This window comes from Setaria viridis, chromosome 2 (assembly GCF_005286985.2).
Source record: "Setaria viridis chromosome 2, Setaria_viridis_v4.0, whole genome shotgun sequence".
Classification (NCBI taxonomy): Eukaryota; Viridiplantae; Streptophyta; class Magnoliopsida; order Poales; family Poaceae; genus Setaria; species Setaria viridis.
This window is the reverse complement of record NC_048264.2, coordinates 3,028,772-3,048,555: the sequence shown is the minus strand read 5'-3', so window position 1 is coordinate 3,048,555 and position 19,784 is coordinate 3,028,772. Positions and strand designations below refer to the sequence as shown.

Genomic DNA, 19,784 nt, shown 5'->3' with positions numbered 1-19,784 from the left:
TAGCCAGATAAAGGTAAGTGTGCTACTTCTCCAAGGGTAAAAAGGGGAGCAGATTCGATTATCACGCTTTTGCTATTTCTTTTCTATCTGAAACAGGGGTGCTTATCCTGTTATCCACATGACTGGTATGACCACAGATGGATGCAGTTGGAGACGTGGAGCGGAGCCATCCAAGAACCGGATACAGTACCAAACTCTAATCCAAATGGGCTCTTGTGGTCTGGGGCGAGCATCAATCAAGTCAGACAGGATATCTTCACGGATCAGCTACCAAAAGAGAAAATTACTACCACTTTCACTGCAATGATTTACCAATCAGTAACTTAGTTCATGCTGATAACGAATTTTCAGGAAAATACAAGTACTAGTAACCATGAAGATTTTTCTTCAAATTAAAAAAATAGAGAATTTAAAAAGATTCCAGTTTCCAAAGTGAATCTCTGTCGAAGCAAGGCCTGTTTCAGGAAGGGTCGTCCATGGAGGCGCTCTACCTGCTCGCCTCCTTGGCCGCTACCCTCGTCACCTCCGCCTTCCAATCCCTCCTCCTCTTCCTCCGCCTCCTCTTCCAGCACCGCCATGACTCCGGCGGTGGGTCCGCCGCCGGCGCCACGAGGCTCTATGAGGGCCGCGTCCGGCACTCCCGCCGGCGCCCGGCGGCGCACGCTTTCGAGTACCCCGTGCGCTACGCGCTCGTCGACCTCGACCGCCTGCCACTCCCGGACCACCTCTCCGCCGACGAGACGCGCCGCATCGCCTCCACCTCCGGCCCCGTGTGAGTCCCTCCTCTCAGCTGCTGTTTCTGAGCGAAAATTTCGCTCATTACTTGTAAAAATCGCTCCTTTCGTGCTCTAAAAATACAAAGGAGAGCCATTTTCTCCTGTAGAATTCGCCAATTTATTGTACCATTGCAAAAGGCAGAGCGTTTCATCATATTTAAAAAAAATCTTCCCTTGTGGAAATGTATGGCCGCTGACTCGCATTGTTCTGTTCTTGCTGAAGGCGTCTCCTGACAATCCCCAAGAGCGTGGGGTACGAGCAGAACCCGCTAAGCATTTACTACTGCTACAATTCAGCAGGACAGGGACAAGATGGAGAGCTCAGGATGTGCATTGCTGAAGTGAGATCAGTGTATAGGATTTATCTTGATTGGGTTATGTAAAATTATTTGCACTGCAATAATCTCTCGATATTGGTGTCAGGTCACAAACACTCCCTGGGGTGAGAGGGTGATGTTTACCTTCCAACCGGACTCTGATCTTGTAGCGAAGCCCTTGCATGTCAGCCCCTTTATGGTATGACCTCACTTAAGAATCAATGATCCAGCTAAAAAGAATGTGCCTTCTGTATTCAGATTTCAGACAGTGTATTCAGATCAGTTTATGGCAAAACTTTTTTTTTTAAATGAGCCAGCAGGAGGGCTGCTGCTATATTAATATAGAGGAAAGCCCGACGGGCAGTTTATGGCAAAACTGATATAATTGCAGCCAGAAAGTTTACTTTGCTCAATTCACTTGCTTAAGGGAGCTCATTATAAATTCTTTTGCGCACCTCTTAATGGGTTTCTTTTTGTTGGCATGAGTTGTAGGATATGCTCGGCAACTGGAGTATTCGTGCTGACGCCCCTGGGGATAGCCTTTATGTTGTCATATCAGTTCAGCATCCAACACTTGGGAACTATTTCACTGCAGCTCTGCACGCCAAATTAGTTGGACACACAAGTAATTCTTTGAGGCTGGCAACCTTCTTCTGGCTGATGCCACACAAAGTTGCTGCATGGATATACTGGGAGGTAAGAATCCTATGCATTCTACCCTTTCTGTGGTTGTGTTTATGGTTGCATTTTCGTATTGATAGATATTAATAGATATAAAAAAAATGAGATAAATTTGGTGTCTATTCTTTTTTATTCTTCTTCCCTGTTTGTTGGTTTATGAATAATCTGTCATGGTGGTTGAACCAACAAGCATATCATAGTGATTATTCATCGAGTTTATGTTAGCCTACGATAAGTCTAGAGTTGGAGATATTGAGAAAGTTTCTAGGATTTTTTTATGGGCTTCGTCATTGTATTCATGTTCAAAGCACTGTGAGTCAGATCAGTATCAGTGGTTTTGAACTTTTTAAGATGGACACTGGCAACTAGTGCAGTTTCGAGTTATGAAATAGAATAACAGTGCTCTGTTAGGGGTTATTCTTTTTTTTAAAAAAAAAACAGGATGGCACAGCATATTACAGCTCGAAGACACAATGTCACAATTCTTGTACCAGTCATGCTCGCGCCTCACGCTAACATCCCACGTGCACAGGAAATGGAACCGGGATATCATGTCCTGGTAGCACTCCAGCATAATTTTATTAGTTTATTAATCCCTCAGGTAGTGTTCTTTACTCCATTTCTGGTGATAGCATTCATATCTTGACCAGATGCATTGCACCTTGCAGAGCTGATAAATCTGAAAGGCTACCATATAGAATAGTTGAAACTAGCCTAACTTGAACGTGCCCTGAAGAAGATAGGAAAACCTTCATGTTTAGTTACAGAATCGTGTAGCTTTTACTTAAGAGCTCTTCAACAGACAAGGTTTAAGAGAATTCCTGCTAGTACATAGTACTTGAAAACCATGTCCCAAATATTCTTTTTTGTCTCATATGCATCTACTCCCTCCCTCCAAGCTTTTTTCGTTGTAAGTGTTCTTGCCAAAATACAATTTTAGCTTCTGACGAGCAAATAAACCATGATTTCATTGGCGATTTAAGGTTCTACATGTGCTTTAGTCTCTCCTCTCACATACCCCATTATTGAGAAAGACAGGCCACTATGCATTTATGCTTTCATGAATCCTGATATCAGCTCACCTGCGTACAATCCATTAGACTCCTCAATTTGTGCTTGCTATTCTCATCGAAGTTTCTCTTTTGCTTCAACAAAGGTTCACAGTTTAGGAGATGACACATCTACTTGAATCACATTATACGATGCTATGAACTGCTAATAGTTCAGAAAATTTCCCTTCTGGGTATTATACTATTAAACTTTTCAAGTAGACGAGATTTTAGCAAAGTTGAAGTGAACATATGGCATTTCATTTGCTGATATATTGTCACCAACCGATAAGTTATAACTGATGACCATGGCAATCGCGACCTGCGCTGGCTGACATGTCATCATCAGCATCTCGGTTGTATTTAGAATTGATTCTTTCAGAAAGTTGCATACTTTGCACATGGGCTGCTGCTACAATATTCATCTCGTTTCTTAGTGCTGTTTTCTGGTTAATCTCACTGGTGCTCTGCTGCTATTGTCCAGGCCCTCAGACTTTGGCTGAAGAACGTCAAATTCCTGGACCATCCCAGGTATCTGAACATGAGTTACAGGGATGAAGCACTGAAGCGTGATCTCGAGCTCCGTTCCTCTTGCAGCTTCCTTCAGAAACAGAAGGCGAACAACCAAAGAAGCAGCAGCACCGACAAGACGTGTGAAATCTCCAACCATCCAGATAACAAGGACGACGAGAACATCATGAAGAGGTGGTGCGTTTGGAGGGATGCTCAGTGGCCATGGTCGTGACAGTGCAAAGATATTCCATTTTGTGTATCGCAGTACCGTCTGATGCCCCCCACCCTCACCCTGTATCATCAATCATCATCATTTGATTTGATTGATGCGTCAGCCGACACCGCAAGTTGCGAGCGCGCGATAATTGACATTGTCCCTTTCATGCTCACTATTAAAGAAGAAGAGAACACTTGTGACATGTTTTCCTGAAAAGAAACATTTTCTTCAGTGTGTCCATCTAGTTTTTGACCAAATTTTCAGTCTTGTTTCTTGCATCCCTATGGAATGTGCAAGCAGTACATGTTTAGTCTGCAGTTTCAAAATGTACATGTGCCTGATTGCTTCCAGCTATATAAAGTGCCTGATTCTTAGCAGCCGGCCAGGAAAGACTCCTGCCTGCTATCTTGAATTATCAGTCAAACTTCTGTACTTGGAGAAGCTTTGCATCTCCTTTCTCTCTGTCTATGTATTTTCCTTTTGAAGATTGCATCATCTAATTCCTTTTCCATCGTATAATTATATGTCAATTAATTAGGATATTTCATTCATTCATACGTGCTGCCTAACATCCGACATGCTGTTCCTCCGTGGGGATACGATGCTGTTCATCCTCAAAAAGGTTTCGTTCTGAATCTTCTGAACATGACAGTTGTGGACTTTGCGGCAGTGGTTCACAGCTCAAAGCTGTTCTCTCTGCCCACTGAAATTTTGTCGGAGCGATTCACACGGATTTACTTTCGTGTTTGGATTTAATCGCACGGAAACCGTTTGAATTAGCACGTTAATGAACCTGCGTGCTTGCGTGTAGGGCCCTAGTGCTTGCGTGCCGCGTGCTGCGACATGGGCCGACAAGTTGGCGAGTACTAGTAACTAACTGACGGAAGTATAAGTAACTAACACGTGGCTCCCATGCTTGTGCCTCATTTTGCACGTGCTGGGAGAAAGAAAGCGTGAGAGCAGCGAGGTGAGTACGTAGTGGCGTGCGGACAAAGCCCAATTGCCCATCCCTGAGATACGACTTCAATTTCCTTTCCGTCAAAGTCACATCATGCGGATGCAGAACGTGCTACCTCTCCTTCCAGAAATCAGACCGAAGAAATAATTGTTTAACACCCTTATAATTTGCGGAATTACGAGTAAATTAGTGCGCTATTGTTTAAATTGTTATGATTGCGCCTAGTGAAGTTGTGTTTGATTCTCGTGAGAAAATGTCACAAAGCCCCTGGTCAGGAACATTCAAAAAAGATGCATGTACGTGTACACGCACGTGTAGATATTAGAGCATTGTCTCAAAATGCCCGCTACTTTTTCTCAACTGTCAAAGTGTGTCTGTATCTTTATTCAATTTCAGCTGCGATCTTTCTTCTTTTTCCCTTAAAGCTTTTACAAAAAGCCATATGTTTTTTTTTCAATTATATAAGGATATCTGACATGCCCATGGGAGTGCCTCCTGCACACATCTACTAATAAATCGATGGTTACTTTTATTGTTCTATATGAATATCAATGAGATATATATGGCATTTGCCATGTTTGCTTTAGTTTCCATTTTTACAAAGTTACATACAAAGTGTGTAGTACTAGGTCGATCTCCTCAAAATTAGATTCTTCTTTTTCGAGTAGCCTGAAAATTAGATTAGAAAAGTATTTTTCAAAACAAGTTTGTACGTACGTACTTTTTATTAAACTTTGAAGTACTGTTAATACTCTCATTTTGCACATATCTTAATGCACTATCAATACCATCCCTACTGTTTAAATTGGTCACCAAAATGATATGGCGACTACAACCGGGATGCATGAAGTACTTCAAAAAAAAAATCCTTTTATGTAATGTAATATCGTGAAAACAGATAGGCTATTTGATAAAGTTTTTTTTAAAAAGGATTTCTTTATTAACTGTATTTCCTAAAAACTATAATTTTTGTTTACCGTGAATACAATGTTTGGACCACAGATTTAAGAAGTCCAATGTCTGATCAATCTTTCTGTGCTGTTTCTTGACCTAACTACTGGCCAACGTCTCCCAATTCAAAAGGCACATGTGTGCTTACCTTTATGTCTCTCTCTATGGATTCACCATGCATGCATGGACGAATTCCCTGTTTAAAAAATTAAGGACATTATAATATTCTATCAAGAAAACAATTGCAGCTTCCTGACATGTACTAAATACTAAAGTTGTACACAAGTAAAATAAAAATCTTAAGATATACAGGATTTGTACACAAGTTGTACGCCCAGACTTTTGTTAGGACTTGGATTATTCCTTGATTTTCCACGTGGAAATGAGGATGCATATGCATGAATCGCACATGTCTCGTTCAAGGCCAACAAAACCCAAAAAAAATCTCAAATTATTCCACAGTCAACTTTGCACGGTTATGACCGAGAAATTATTGCGATCAAATAACAATACTGTTCTAAACATGTCTTTTAAGATTATTGTTAGTAAACTGCAGGATTAAGATCATTGAAGCAAAAGTTTGTTTCTAGAACATTCAAAAAATATTTGAAGCATATATATACACGCACGTGGCTATATATATTAAAGCACTGGAGCATAAACAACCAAAAAGAAAGTAGGACCATTTCAAATATTCGCCACTTTTCCCAATTCTCAATAGTATGTGCATTTGTTTCATTTTGTTGGCTAGTCGACCTTCTCTACTTTTCTTGTCACCTCTGTGAAGTTGTTGTGGGTCAGAGGCTAAATTAGCCAAATTACATTGTTGTGCTACCCTAACTGTTCGAAAATTCATAATCTTGTGTCCAGTGTGTCCAAACTTCCTTAATTTTACTTTCAGTACGTACTACTACAATATTATTTAAATTGATGGTACAAAAATAATAAAGTTACAATGTATTATATTTCCTCAGCAAAAAAAATAGAAATGCATTATCTTTTGTGACTTTCAACTATCATATTATTAAAAAGCCGAATTAATGGACAATTTGCTTACTATTTGAGACCATCTCACAATGTTAGGTTTTATTTCCACACAGTGCAAGAAGTCTGACTGAATTAACCTTCTTTAGTGCTGTTTCATGACCTAACTCGGAAAGACACATGCCTATTTTCCCCCCTCTTTGATTCACCGTGGACAACTTGGCGGTTGAAAGGACTAAAAGAGATTCTATCAGGAAAAGTATTGCAGTCTTTTAACACGTACTTACTAAGATAATATTGACTAATTAAAAAATAATAGCAAATAAAAATCTTGAGATCTCTGCAGAGATTTGATCGCCTAAATAGAATTGGTATAGGAACTCGGTTTTCGCGAAATGGGTATGTGCACGTGCTTCTTTGATCACGCCGACGGAATCTGAGAAATCTCAAACCAAAAGAGTTGATCAGGAGGCTCCATCATGAACGTACCAGCCTTTTACTACGTGGCGCTTGGAAAAACGATCGTCCCTTTCATTTTCATAACAGCCTTTCATTTTCTCAAACCAAGAGTTGATGAATCTCTCTTTGGTACAAGGAAAATATGTCCAATTTGACCGGTGTCATTTTGATTCAACCTGTGTATTCTTCACGCCTAGGACGTGGTGTATCGTAGCCATTCGTAAGGCTGAGTATGTATTTCTGTGGGTGTCTACATTAGTTTCGTAAAAAAAAATCAAGACGGACAAAACAAAATAAATTTCTACACGTTTAGTGGCCAGCCTATTGCTATTGTTTATTTTGTTGGGAATTATTGGATGGGATTCTTGTTACCGATTTTTTTTTTGCATATTACCGATGAATCTTCAAGTTAAACTACAAAACCCTTGATCACTACCTTGGTAAAGATTCTTGAAGAGGATGACTCGTATAATCTTAAATCATATTGCTGGGGTTTTCGTCCTAGCCAGCAGCTACTAGGTGACATCTTCTTTTACAAGTCTCAAGCTCGACAGTTGACCAGCTCACATCGAAGACAATAATGACAAGGTGTATGTCCAAATAAGTCTTGCTATTCCTACACGTTTGAGAACTATAAGAGAGCCGAAGCGTGGTGCACCAGCCACCACAACCCCACAAGATTTTTTTTTCTCTCAAACTCGTCGGTGCATGAGATCGAACCCATTTCAAATTTTCAATGCAACCAAGGACCCTTTTGCTTTTGAGCAAGGTGAGGTAACAATCTCTCACTTTCGATACGATCCTCGTGGCGTGGGTGGAGTCAACATCTTTTAAGTAATTTATAAGTAGTTTTATTGCTACTTCTGCATAAATTGACTTGTTGCAGTGACGGAGTTGCAAGCCGGATTTCAAAGGCATCAGATTCCACGACGACGACACTAACGCATCAGCCGGGCAGCAGTTGAAATTGGAGGGAAGACAAATTAATTAATTACTCCCTCGTTTTGACTTTTCTAGATTCATAAATATTATTATACATCTAGACATACACTGATGTATAATAATATCTATGAATCTAAAAAACCTTAAAACGACCTACGATTTGGAACCAAGGAAGTAATTAATTAGAGAGTGCTCTTAGTTAAAATGGGCCTCACCGGCAGTCTAAACGTGATTGACGGTGAAAAGAAAGAGTACTGAGAAACATCTGCATGTACTACTTTTTTCCCCTTGAAAAGAAATATAGAAGCACGTGCCTGTTACAAACCAACCAGCATACAGAAGACAGCAACGCAGCATACAGAAGACAGCAACGCGCCACTGAAAAGTGGGGGAAAAGAAAAAAACATGCCGACAATGAAGAAAAAAAAGTAGGATTAATTGCTATGAGTTGTGCGTGAGTGATTGATCTGAGAGGAACTAAAGAGAGACAAAAATTAAGCACACGTTTTCAATTAGGGGAGATATTAGAGAAAGAGATGGGGGGGGGGGGGGGGGGGGGGGGGGGGGGGGGGGGGGGGGGGGGGGGGGGTCAAGTCTTTGATTTCGATTAGTGTGTGTGGTTTAGACAAACGGAGCAGGCAAAAAACCAGAGTTTGGAGCACGTTGAAACGGGCAAAGTAAAGCTGTAGGAGCAACGAGGGAAAATGCTAGACCAAAATAAAGGCGCCGCACCCCACTACTACTAGTAGTCGGCCTCGGCCAGCCAGCAGCCAGCAGCCACCGCCGCGCCGTTTCTCTCTTCTTCTCCACCACCCCGTCTCGTCTCGTCTCGTCTCCCTCGCGCATTCTCCACGTGCGCGCCGGGAGCCCGGGACCAAACCACGCCGCCCGCGCGCGCACACACTTTGGTAGAGGCGGAGTCGACAGGGAGAGGATTGAGTACATATACGCGGGCCAGCCCACCACGGCGCCAGAGGAAGAAAGACGACGAGTTGAAGGGAGCGGCCGAGGGGAGAGGTAGAAGAAGACTAGCAGAAGTGGCGGCTGGAGTCAAGAGGCCGGCTAGCTTGCTAGCAATGGAGGAGGGCAGGAGGGAAGTCGCCGCCGGAGCGGGGCGGCGGTGGCGTCGTCGTTCTGGTGGCAAGGGAGGAGACAGCGGTGATGAGAGCGACGGGAGTAGCGGCGGCGGCGGGGTCGAGCTCAGCCTGCGGCTGAGGACAGGGGACAGTACCAGCGTTCCGCCGGCGGCGCCTGTGGCGGTGGCCGAGGAGGAACGGCATCAGGCCGCGGCGGCGGAGGGCAGGAGGAACATGACCATCTTCTACAACGGCCGGGTGTGCGCCGTCGACGTCACCGAGGTCCAGGTAATTCATCAACTGATGCCCCATTAATTACGTATACCGAGCATGATTTTTGTTCCAGCGATGTATCAGTTTGTAGGAGGAAATCTGTTTGGCAATTGCGTACGGCAGCTTTCTTCATGCTACCTGATGCATCACGCGTGGCATGATTTGTTCCTAGATCCTCCAATCTCCCATAGTTGGCACCTTATTACCTCAAAATAAAAGGCCATATACTACGCTTTTCATTTGGTGTATTGACCTAGTAGGCAACCAGCTAGAATCAAATCGGTACACCTGGTCATATAGTACAATCCTGATTGACAAGAAACTAGAGTTTACTACATCTTTTTCTTTTGCTGTTTATCCTTCACCCCAAATTACAATTCGTTTTAGCTTTTTTAGATACATAGATTTTGATACGCCTAGATATATAATAAGTCTAGATACATAGCAAAAGTTATGTCGCTGGAATAGCCAAAATGAATTATAATTTGGAACGGAAGGAGTTGTGGATTATTATTGCAAGTTCTATTTGGTTTTGTTAAGCAAAAGTTGGTTTTTGTTTCTTAATTTGTATCAACCGGTACTCTTTCCAAAGACCTAAAAAAAATATCATCATAGTACAAAAGGAATTAATCGCTTTATTCTCAGAAAACACTTGAGATACATACATGTACACACAAAGAAAAAACTCTACCTGTTTAAAGTACCACGCGTGCTAGTTCGATCAAAACGAAATAGCAGTACTGCGTGTTAATTTGACTCCGACTCTCCGGGGTCTCAGTCATTGCTGGGTCCGAATCTTCCATACAGGGATACGGTTACGTTGAAAGTTCCCACGAAGCAATTTCCGCACGTGCGTGCTGCGCTACATGGAGGGGACAGCTAGGGAAGAAAGCATCGTCATCAGCTGGTAGATGCGCAGCAGTTGACCTACGCGCACGTCAATTCAGCACGCTGCTGCTGCATGCGCTGCGACGATCAACTCCTGTAAACGCCTCGCCGTCTCAGACTCGGCCTCCTCCCAAAACCTTGTCCTCGTCTTCTCACCGTCGTCGTCTCCGTCTCCACACACACACGCAAACACACGCAAACGACGCGACGACGAACTCGCACAGAACCAACACAGACAGGGGGAAAAAAGCAGCGCCTTTTTGACTCCGACAATCGAGTCAGTTATCGCGATTCGCGAATACAGTATGCACGTCAATTTCAGCAAGAGCACGTACGCACGTCTTCATCGTTTTTGCTGTTTTTTTTACATGCTTGTATATAAAAAGGTGATCTCTAACGCGCAGTGAAAACTTGTGTTATTGCCACTGCTAATTACTATTCTATTGATTGGCGCAGGCGAGGGCGATCATATCCATGGCGAACGAGGAGATGATCATGGCGGCGGCGGCGGACCACCACCGGCAGCAGCACCGCCACCTGCAGGACAGCGGCAGCAGTAGCAGCGCCCACGTGAGACCGGCGGAGGTGGCGCCGGCTGCGGGTCCTTCCAGTTCCCGGCAGGGCTTCGCCGCCGTGGCCGCCGCGCCGGTGATCGACCAGCAGGTGGTCTCGGGGCTGTCCATGAAGCGGTCGCTGCAGCTGTTCCTGCAGAAGCGCAAGGCCAGGGCGGGCGGCGCCGTCGCGCCGCCCTACGCCGGCGGCAGGCATGCTCAGGCGATCATGAGACACTGACCAACAGACTCCTAGATGAATGAAAGGGCTCTCTTTTATTTCAGTTTTCTTGACATGAGGGGCGTGCATTATAGCGATCGCAGTACATATATGCTAGTTCGTTGGGATATGATTTGAATTTCATTGGGGTTTGTTGTTCTGTTCTGCTTCGTTTTTGAAGGCGAATTGCTGTTTAATTTGTTCTTCGTCACACAGCTAGATGTATAGGCACGCACAGAATGATGGTATGGAGGAAACATTTTGTGATCAAATACTACAGTCCATGTAACCTGTAAGATTTAATTTTACGGTACAGTAATCGATCCCTTGAAGCAAACATATACGCGGTCCAAAATTATACTATCATCGAGCATGCGTGCATGCATAATCCCAATAGCGGCCGGCGGCGAGGACGAACGGCGAGCCTCGCGCGAGGGCGGCGTAGTATGCTAGGTATTTACAAGCGCGACGGCATGACGGTGCGCTTGTCAGATTCGGTGATGATGTGGTTGCGGGTGATGTCGGCGAGGCAGGTGCAGCCGCTGAGCGCCATGGTGAGCTCGAACTCGTCCCGCAGCATCTTGAGCACGTTGGACACGCCGGCCTCGCCCGCCGCTGCCAGTGAGAACACCACCGGCCTCCCGACCTGCGGCGGTCACCGATCAGCAGAGCAACTCAGACGGCTAGCTAATATATGCATGGATCGGATCGGGATCGGGGTACTCACGAAGATTCCGGCGGCGCCGAGGGCGAGCGCCTTGAAGACGTCAGTACCGCGGCGGACGCCGCCGTCAAGGAAGACGGGGAGCTGCCCGCGGGCCGCCTTGACTACCTCCTCCAGCGCGGTGATCGTCGCCGGCACGTAGTCCAGCTGGCGCGCGCCGTGGTTGGACACGATGATCCCCGCCGCGCCGTTCTCCACCGCCAGCCTCGCTGCAATGCCAGTCCGCGACGTCAGTTCAGTACTGAACCACCATGCGTTTCGATCAATTTCTGAACTTGTTCAGGGATGAGAGAGGGCCTACTGTCTTCTGCAGTGACGACTCCCTTGACGAGGATCGGCAGCGTGGTGATGGTCTGCAGCCACTTGACGTCCTTCCAGCTCAGGGTGCGGTCGATTTGCCCGGCCACATACGAAGCCAGCCCTGAATCAGCAGCCTGCACAGAACACACAGGTTCCATGAGAATGTAGCCATAAGGAAGCTCTAAAAACCTTGAGCTCTGCTCAGTTTACCTGGTCCATCTTGCCGAGGTCCAGGCCCTCGAAGTTCTTGAGCGTCAGGTTGGGTGGCAGAACAAATCTGCAGCAACAGCAGCCACAATCAGCTTACTTGTCTGAAGAAAAATCTGACAAATGAATATTTTTCATTCTTGTTTCTGCACATTGTAGGCTAATACCATCACCAGCCCTGTGCAGCTGTTTTGAGGTGAGGTGAATAGATCTATCTGTAAAGCCAGCTCACCTGTTCTTGATGTCAGCTTCCCTGCGACCAAGGCGCGGAGTGTCGACAGTAAGCGCGATGGCCTTGAATCCAGCCCTTTCAGCTCTCCTCACAAGCTGCTCCACCACCTTCCTGTCCTTGTAGACCTACAAAGATTCATGGCAATAATGCAATACTATTGGTAAGTTAAGTGGTTACTCTAGTGAAGGAAGGTGCTTAAGTATGCTAGTATCAGTGCAGTGTCAGTGTGGCTTACATAGAGCTGGAAGAAGCGGATCCCCGGTCCAGTCGAGGCAACCTCCTCAACACTTGAAGTAGCCCAGGACGACAGTGTCTGAAAATGAACAGGCCATGAAGGTTCATTTCGTCAGTCTCATGAGCCATAGCTACATAGCTCTGCTATTGTGTGCAGTTTATCGTGAAATTCTATTGCAAGCCACGGGAACATCTCACCGACCATTACGGTGTTTGCTGCAGATGCGGCGCGTGCGGTCGCCAACTCTCCTGAAAAGCAGGATGAAAAGATGCCAATTTCAGCTCGACGATAGTAGTGAACATGTTATGCTGTTGTGTGGAGCATACAGCTGAATGAATCGACCAAGAGAAAATGAAATATCACTGTGACATACCATCTGGGTGAGCCATCTTCTGAAAGGCAGTAGGAGCAACCATGATGGGCATCGAGATCTTGAATCCCAGCACAGTTGTGGTCATGTCAATCTTGGACACATCGATCAGTATGCGTGGGCGGAACCTGGCCAAAAAAAAAACAGAGTTTATAACAGAGAAATCATGATGGGCATCGAGCTCTTGAATCCCAGAAAAACAGACAAGTTAGATTTCACGGAAATTAAAGGGGTAGTCGAGCCTGATATCGATGAGCAGAACTGGCCTAGACGTACTGAAGCATGATGACTAGGATCGCAAATTGCAATCACAAGCAGAAAACACGCACGGCAAAGTCGGTAAGGGAGATGGAGGAGCTCACAGGATCCTTGAGAAGGCCTCCCTGTTCTCATTCAGCGTCCACTCGTCCTCGGCGCCCGACGCGTAGTAGTCGTACGCCATCTTGGGCAGCTTCTGCTTGGCGATGGCCTGGTACTCCATGACATTGGTGATCTCCATCTTGGCAGGAACCTCGCGAAACCTCAACTCTTCTTCCGCTGCGTGGCACGGAACCGGACTGTTACTGAGCCAAGAATTCACCTAGACATATCCAAAGTTTGTACAAGCGATTCATCTGCTGAAGACGGTGATGGATTTGTCTTACCTTTGCAGTAGGCTGTGGCTGCCTGTCCCCTGCAGGTACAGGGGGTCTGAGAGAGCAGGAGGAGCAAGAAATGGAGGTGCGGTGGGGATGAGAGTAATGCTAGAGATGAGGTCGTCAGTCTTGGAGCTGCTGCACGTAGGGACAAAGCAACCAGAATTATTTCCGTGGAGTTGTAGAGAGAGAGAGAGAGAGGGTGGCTCTCCTACACTGCTTCCTCATCCGCTTCTGCACCGCGGCTGCTCGCGTCCCGTCCCCAGGAAAACAGAGGACTTATTTCTGAAACCAAAATTTTCGGCAGGTTTATCTCTTCTCCTTGTCACAAAAAAATGCTCCCGGCTTTCAGGATCTCTCTCTTTTCAGAATGCTTTTACGTCTTGTTCAAGATAAGACAACTGCAGCAGTTTGTTTTCAGGGTTTATCAGAAGCGTGCCTGCTTCCTACGTGGCACTCTGTCAGCTTACGGTTAGATTATTGGCAAGGGACGGCCAAGATGATGCTGATCAACCGTAGGTCACGTGACAATCCATAAAATAAGTAAGAAAATAAATACAGGAATTCTTCGTCTGTGACCTCACCGTTGCAGCTATCTTTTGGGCTGCTGTCAGTTTTTTTGCCGGGCAACTGACATGATTCAGCAAAGAATTGCCTAAAGGCACAAATATCGACCAAGTTCATGGATAAGAATTCCAGTCTTCATGCTAGTATGCTACTGTGACAGTTCAGTGATCAAGCATACTCTCAAAAAAGGCACATCACAAGTTCACAACAGAAGGGTTCAAAGCCAAATTAGATAAGATGGTAAAGGTACACATACATTTACTGTACTCTCTTCACGGCAACTATACCCAGAGAGATATACAACCAATACCCACATACCCACCACAACAGCAGCTACCAATCAGCGTACTGGTAAACCGATCTTCATCAGGGTTACAGTCGCGATGAAACTCTGCTGGTGTGATGGGCCAAAGCAACGCAAAGTTGTGAAAGACAGAATATGCACAGCAATTTCTTCACAACTTCCCCTAGTTCCCGCCGCAAACAGATATCCGAACTGGAATCCTCTTTTCTGATCCAAAAGACAGGCAAGTCCTGTGTTTTGCTTCTTAAACTGTATGTATTTCTATATGATAAATCTTACTGGGCACGCAGGCATCTTAATTTCCCCAGACGTTGTCCCAGTTGTTTCCACCTTTCGGTGCCTCCATGAACGGCTGGCTGGGTCCCTCAAACGCCGGGGCCTCTGGTCCCTGAAGGCTGCCCTTCTTTGGCTTTCTTTTGACTCCTAGCAGACGCAGCACAAAACGTGCAAGCTCGCCATAGAGCATACCAGATCGATCAAAGAGCTGACACCATGATGATTGCAGCAATGTCAGTATAAGATGAACTTATTTGAAAACTAACACGACAAGAGAAATTGTAGGACAACAGTACCTGCAACATGGCTGTCATGAAAAAATAGGATGCTTGAGTATTCTGTTCAACAAGAAACGAGATTCGCCCAAAGAAATTAACGACACCATGCATCTGCAGTCATTGAAACCAGTTAAAAGTGCTGTCCTTAACAGATTAAGTGTGACTTAAAGCATGAAAAAAAGTGGTGGTTCTTGAACAAACACTTTGTAACAAAGATACATAACTTAATTACAGTTGCATATTTCTGAGAGGGGATAAATTACCCCTAAAAAGTACTACTAAATATGGCCAAATATAATAATTCCATTATGATGAAGCACACATATTACAACAGTGAACTAAGCGTGAACAGAAATGGCAAACATCAGCGTAAATATTTTTTAAAAAAAAATAAAATGGTGTAAATAACTTAGGGACCCATGTAACTACAATTACAGAAATAGGTTCACCCTGCTCAGAATTTATAACAGCCTGGATTTCAGGGTACATGAAAGGGAGTATTTTGGATTCACAAGGGGGTAAGAATTAAGGTTGGGTGGCTTTGGTCCTTCTAGAAATAATTTGGGGGAGTGAATCTGACTATTGGACATTTTGGAACCCTGGTAATGCTACAAATGCTCATAATCAACACCTCAGATAAAATACATGTTTAATCAATTTTAAGGATTCACAGTAATGATTAATGGCATGTATCATGAATAAGTATCTTACCACTCGTAGGAAGGACACCCAGAAACCTGGCGGTGATGCCGGAGGGCCCATTGCATTTGGATCCTGATTACCATAAGGACCCATTCCCATACCACCCATGCCACCCATTCCACCCATGCCGTAACTACCATATCCTCCCATCCCGCCACCACCGTACATGCCTCCACCATACATCCCGCCACCACCGTACATGCCTCCACCATAACCACCTCCGTAACTCGAGTACATGCTGTTTCCATAGAGCCCACCAGTACCATAACTGTTGCCGTATCCACCGTACGAACTATACATGTTGGATCCATATCCTGCACCTGAAAAGCAACTGTCAAAGTCCGAACTCTGAAGCTGTGTTTCCTAAGACAATCAGACAAGTAACTTTGGAAACGTTGGGATTACCTCCATAGGTGTTTCCGTAGCCTGTCTGCTGCCAAGGCCGTTGCGGCACAGGCCTCGAGACAGTGCTATTTACATTGCCAGAGGCATTCCGTTCTGCCGCGGTGACGTTTTCTCCAGGTTTAGCAGTGCCAGAGGCTTCGACGACATCGCTGGTGCTGCCACCAGATGGAGGCTTGAAAGGTGCCGGACCAGCCGTGCCCTCACCTCCAGAACGCTCCCATGGCTTTGGCGGCGAGCCTGTAGAGTGCATTTATATACACGCTAACATCAGAAACCATCTCAACCATTAAGTCCAAGAGATTATGCCAGGCACAATTCTGACGAACAACTTGAGAGCATGGCAGCAGCTCTCAAAATTGAGCCGGACTGGCAGTGATTAATTTTAGCAGAAAAGTAAAGCGTGCACAGTGGCTAAAATGGTTCCTGACGGCCACGCAGAAGGATGCATGAACACAAGGACCCCAGGAAAAAAAAAATCTTAAGAGGATAATAAGCTGGGTGCCTCATTCAATTGCCGCACAGCACACCATCACTATTATCATTTGTGTTTTGTGGAACAAACAGCGGTTTGATCCAGTTCAGTTCTGAACATGAATGGACTAGGAAGGGCCAGGCCCCCAGATCACGAGGCGTGCAAAACCACATCTCATTGCACCCCATGGTTTTCCACGAGCTAACCCAAACAACCTACATAGCAGAATTTAACCGGCACCACACCATCCCACAGATGCATCATCACCGAACCCCTCGCCCACCAGGAGGACCTATCTCCCAGCCTAATCAACCTAGCGAAACCCCACGACTCCACCCCCCCCCCCCCCCCCCCCCCCCCGCACCACCCCCAAAATCCCTCCTCTTCCTCTACGCGGGAAGGAAGACTGGGGCAAACAAGCAAACGAAACTCCAGCGTTCCCCGGCAGCTCGGGGCACAAATCAGGCCCCGGATGGAGCAAACCCGCGGTACGATTCGCTCGGGCGCTCGAGGAAGCGGGCTATCCCGCGCCGAATCGAGCGGACCAATCGAGAAAATCGGGCACGAATTTGGGGATCTAGAGGTGGGGAAGGGGGGGAGCGAGGAGCTGGCGGACGAACCTGACATGGCGTGCGCGTCCTCTCCTCTGCTCTGCCCTCTGCTATCCGGCAGGCCGGGTGGGCTTGGTGGTGGTCTGGTCGACGCGCTCGGGTCGGTCGAGTCAACCGCGGATATAAAACCCGGAGACGCGGAGTTGGAGCAGGAGACGGCGAGACCGACCGTGTCCGTGCGTGCACGCACCTCGTGTATTCCGTTGTGTGGGCTCGGGATTTTCCTTTTTGGAGAGGGTGTTTGGGCTGAGGATAAGGCTGGGCTCCTGTTGAATGGGCCGAAACCTAACCTGAGGCCCACCTACCTCGCCAACCACATAAAGGGGAAGAAATCAAAGCCCCCCGACCAAGAAGAGAAAGCAGCAGGCAGCTAGCAGAGCCCTAGGCAGCCGCCACGCCGCCGCCCTCCGGTGCCGCCCGTGGTCGCTCGTCTCGTCTCGTCTCGTCTCGTCTCGTCCCCCATGGATCCGGGCACCGGCGAGTCGTCGCCGGCCATCTCTCAGGTACGCCGGCCTTCTGCTGCAACAGCGCAATTACTCGATCTTTTCATCGATCACCGTGCATGGAGGCATGGAGCACGTCAACAAATTAAAGCTCTCGATCAGCGCCGAGGCCGCGAGCCCGCGAGCTACTAGACTAGTTCTTGGGCCTCACCGCCAACTGAGATCCACGCATCGCCCGAACGCGGCTTGCATCGTATATAAACTGCTACTGCTAGCATTGTACATTGGTTAAAACTAACGGCGCGATCGATCTAGAGGCTAGAGCTAGCAACCGAATCTCGAATGATAACTACTAGTATTGCAGGCCGACGACGATGGAGCTCAAGCCGATGTTGCTAGGGAGGAGGTGGCTGACGACAATCATCATCATTTGTTCAAGATTTTAAAGGATGCAGGGATGGAGATTGACGACGACCTAGCTACGGCTATAAAAGACGAGGTAGCTAGGATCAAAGCTGAAGGCGCAAGGTAAATTGATGCTAAGTCATCAAAGCCGCCACCATCAACAACTAACACATGCTTTTTACTTAAACTCGAATAAGACAGCCGCAATCCAATCATTATCATTTAACATGTGTGTTGATTGAATCCACATGCATGCCTTCAATTCGTCTTATGTTTTGAATTCTAGAGAGGCGGCCATCGACAAGAGGTCTGCAGGAGGGATCTTGCAGCGGTTGATCAAGGGCGCGGCTAGTGGTATCGGCTACGTGATGATCCATAGCGCGTGCGGTTGTGCTGGTATCATCCTTTTTCTTTTTATCCTGGATCGTCAGCCGTAGGCCACATGGTGAGTGAAGACAGCGGCGCTGAAGAAGCTACTTCTGCTGATGCAATTGTTTGATTGATAGCGGTGTGTCTGTGTGCACACATGGTGGTGCCCCATTTTGAGATTGATGTCGATCACCTTTTTATTTCTCGAACCTTGCTTTGTTGCAGAATTGCATTGCGGTTGTGGGCTAATTCTAGCCTCAGAGATGGAGTATTCATCAACAGTCTGTTTGATATGATGCCCTGTAATGTTGTGTAAGGCTCTACAAAAGTCTGCCGTATTCTCAGACCATATAAGTCCATGACCAACATACAAAAGTCTGAACTTTCAAAAAAAAAGTATGAATTCTATCGCATAGTATGAGTATGACGCTAGTTTCTAGGGCAAAATTGGTCAATTTCCGTGCAAATACTACCTCCATCGGGTTGCCCTTGCACATCGGCAGGACAAGAAGAGAAGATGCGCAGGTTTTCATTGATAAAATTGGTGCACGCTTACCCGGATGGAAAGGTGGCACTAGTAGAGAATTGGCTTTCGATACGCCCCCTTTTGTCCCGGTTTAAAGTTGGCTCGGGATAAAAAGTTCACCAACCGGGACTAAAGCTCGGTCACTGGTGGGGGGCTCACCAACCGGGACCTTTTATCCCGGTTGCAAAGGCTAGTGGGAAAAAAAAGACCCTGAAAGGCCTTTTATCCCGGTTGGAAACACCACCCGGGATAAAATGGGTCACCACGGCAGGTATTACCAACCGGGATAAAAGGGGGGTCTTTTGTCCCAGTTGAGTGACCCGGGATAAAAGACCCCCCCTTTTGTCCTGGTTGGTTTATCCCGGATGGATTTTCGGGAGATTTGCATCTTACCAATCGGGACTAAAGGCCAATTCTCTACTAGTGTGGACTTCTCGCGTGGCCTGGATGCTCAAATGATGATCAAACTTTTCAATGAAATAGGCACAATCTTGTTCGTTCAAAATTGGTGGTCAAACTCGCTTCTGTCCTCCATCTTCATCCAAATTAATGAACTAATATGGGTTAGTATTGGCCTGTTTCAACCAGAATGCCATGACGGTTGGCATCATCGGCAAACGAATAAAGTTTTGGAATGATCGTACGTTTGGTTGATCAATGGAAGAGCGCCGAAGGACATCGATCGCACCAGAATGCTTCAGTTTAGCGTGGCGGAAAAACCACTCGTAGGTGGCCATGATGGCCTAAGGCGAATCAGCACGTATAGAGACCGGACTTTGCCAGTGCATCGAGCCATGCCCCCCTCGCTAAGAAAAGAAATAAACTTAGATACATTGTTAAAGGAAGAAACACGAACATTTGAAGAAGC

The 19,784-nt window shown here is 46.2% G+C and overlaps 4 protein-coding genes across 5 annotated transcripts; 2 read left to right on the top strand and 2 right to left on the bottom strand.

Annotated features, from left to right (window-relative positions):
- The first annotated feature begins 133 nt into the window (after positions 1-133).
- On the top strand, positions 134-3,930 carry LOC117844572 (uncharacterized). Its single transcript, XM_034725285.2, has 5 exons — positions 134-772; positions 1,000-1,117; positions 1,200-1,292; positions 1,586-1,789; positions 3,308-3,930. The coding sequence occupies exons 1-5, from the start codon at positions 477-479 to the stop codon at positions 3,566-3,568; spliced, it is 972 nt and encodes a 323-aa protein (XP_034581176.1). The 5' UTR covers positions 134-476; the 3' UTR covers positions 3,569-3,930.
- A 4,558-nt stretch (positions 3,931-8,488) lies between these two features.
- LOC117843869 (protein TIFY 5) lies at positions 8,489-11,196 on the top strand. The gene is made up of 2 exons (XM_034724613.2): positions 8,489-9,211; positions 10,541-11,196. Exons 1-2 carry the CDS (start codon positions 8,924-8,926, stop codon positions 10,874-10,876), a joined length of 624 nt encoding a protein of 207 aa, XP_034580504.1. The 5' UTR covers positions 8,489-8,923; the 3' UTR covers positions 10,877-11,196.
- LOC117843867 (glycolate oxidase 1) lies at positions 11,096-13,725 on the bottom strand. The gene is made up of 10 exons (XM_034724610.2): positions 13,568-13,725; positions 13,286-13,460; positions 12,927-13,051; positions 12,755-12,801; positions 12,554-12,631; positions 12,319-12,443; positions 12,090-12,156; positions 11,881-12,013; positions 11,583-11,788; positions 11,096-11,501 (listed from the first exon to the last, which is right to left on the bottom strand). The coding sequence occupies exons 2-10, from the start codon at positions 13,420-13,422 to the stop codon at positions 11,313-11,315; spliced, it is 1,107 nt and encodes a 368-aa protein (XP_034580501.2). The 5' UTR covers positions 13,423-13,460; positions 13,568-13,725; the 3' UTR covers positions 11,096-11,312.
- Positions 13,726-14,339: 614 nt separating this feature from the next.
- On the bottom strand, positions 14,340-17,321 carry LOC117843868 (peroxisomal membrane protein 13). Of its 2 annotated transcripts, XM_034724611.2 has the most exons (5): positions 17,183-17,321; positions 16,091-16,327; positions 15,695-16,005; positions 15,002-15,094; positions 14,340-14,913 (listed from the first exon to the last, which is right to left on the bottom strand). In XM_034724611.2, the coding sequence occupies exons 1-5, from the start codon at positions 17,187-17,189 to the stop codon at positions 14,725-14,727; spliced, it is 837 nt and encodes a 278-aa protein (XP_034580502.1). In that variant the 5' UTR covers positions 17,190-17,321; the 3' UTR covers positions 14,340-14,724. The 2 variants fall into 2 exon arrangements, with proteins under 2 accessions (XP_034580502.1, XP_034580503.1); XM_034724612.2 differs by lacking the exon at positions 17,183-17,321 and having other exon boundaries at positions 15,695-15,999; positions 16,091-16,355.
- Between the last annotated feature and the right edge of the window lie 2,463 nt (positions 17,322-19,784).

What these genes read in the sequence shown, in the direction of transcription:
- LOC117843867 (XM_034724610.2), bottom strand. Translation starts at nt 13,422, where the DNA reads ATGGAGATCACCAATGTCATGGAGTACCAGGCCATCGCCAAGCAGAAG. An exon ending in GAGGCCTTCTCAAGGATCCT is followed by an intron (nt 13,052 to 13,285) that starts GTGAGCTCCTCC and finishes TTTTTTGGCCAG; the next exon opens with GTTCCGCCCACGCATACTGA. An exon ending in GAAGATGGCTCACCCAGATG is followed by an intron (nt 12,802 to 12,926) that starts GTATGTCACAGT and finishes CCTGCTTTTCAG; the next exon opens with GAGAGTTGGCGACCGCACGC.
- LOC117844572 (XM_034725285.2), top strand. Translation starts at nt 477, where the DNA reads ATGGAGGCGCTCTACCTGCTCGCCTCCTTGGCCGCTACCCTCGTCACC. An exon ending in TGCATGTCAGCCCCTTTATG is followed by an intron (nt 1,293 to 1,585) that starts GTATGACCTCAC and finishes CATGAGTTGTAG; the next exon opens with GATATGCTCGGCAACTGGAG. An exon ending in CTGCATGGATATACTGGGAG is followed by an intron (nt 1,790 to 3,307) that starts GTAAGAATCCTA and finishes GCTATTGTCCAG; the next exon opens with GCCCTCAGACTTTGGCTGAA.
- LOC117843868 (XM_034724611.2), bottom strand. An exon ending in GGGTGTCCTTCCTACGAGTG is followed by an intron (nt 15,095 to 15,694) that starts GTAAGATACTTA and finishes CAATGACTGCAG; the next exon opens with ATGCATGGTGTCGTTAATTT. An exon ending in TCATGACAGCCATGTTGCAG is followed by an intron (nt 14,914 to 15,001) that starts GTACTGTTGTCC and finishes TCATGGTGTCAG; the next exon opens with CTCTTTGATCGATCTGGTAT.
- LOC117843869 (XM_034724613.2), top strand. Translation starts at nt 8,924, where the DNA reads ATGGAGGAGGGCAGGAGGGAAGTCGCCGCCGGAGCGGGGCGGCGGTGG. An exon ending in TCGACGTCACCGAGGTCCAG is followed by an intron (nt 9,212 to 10,540) that starts GTAATTCATCAA and finishes TGATTGGCGCAG; the next exon opens with GCGAGGGCGATCATATCCAT.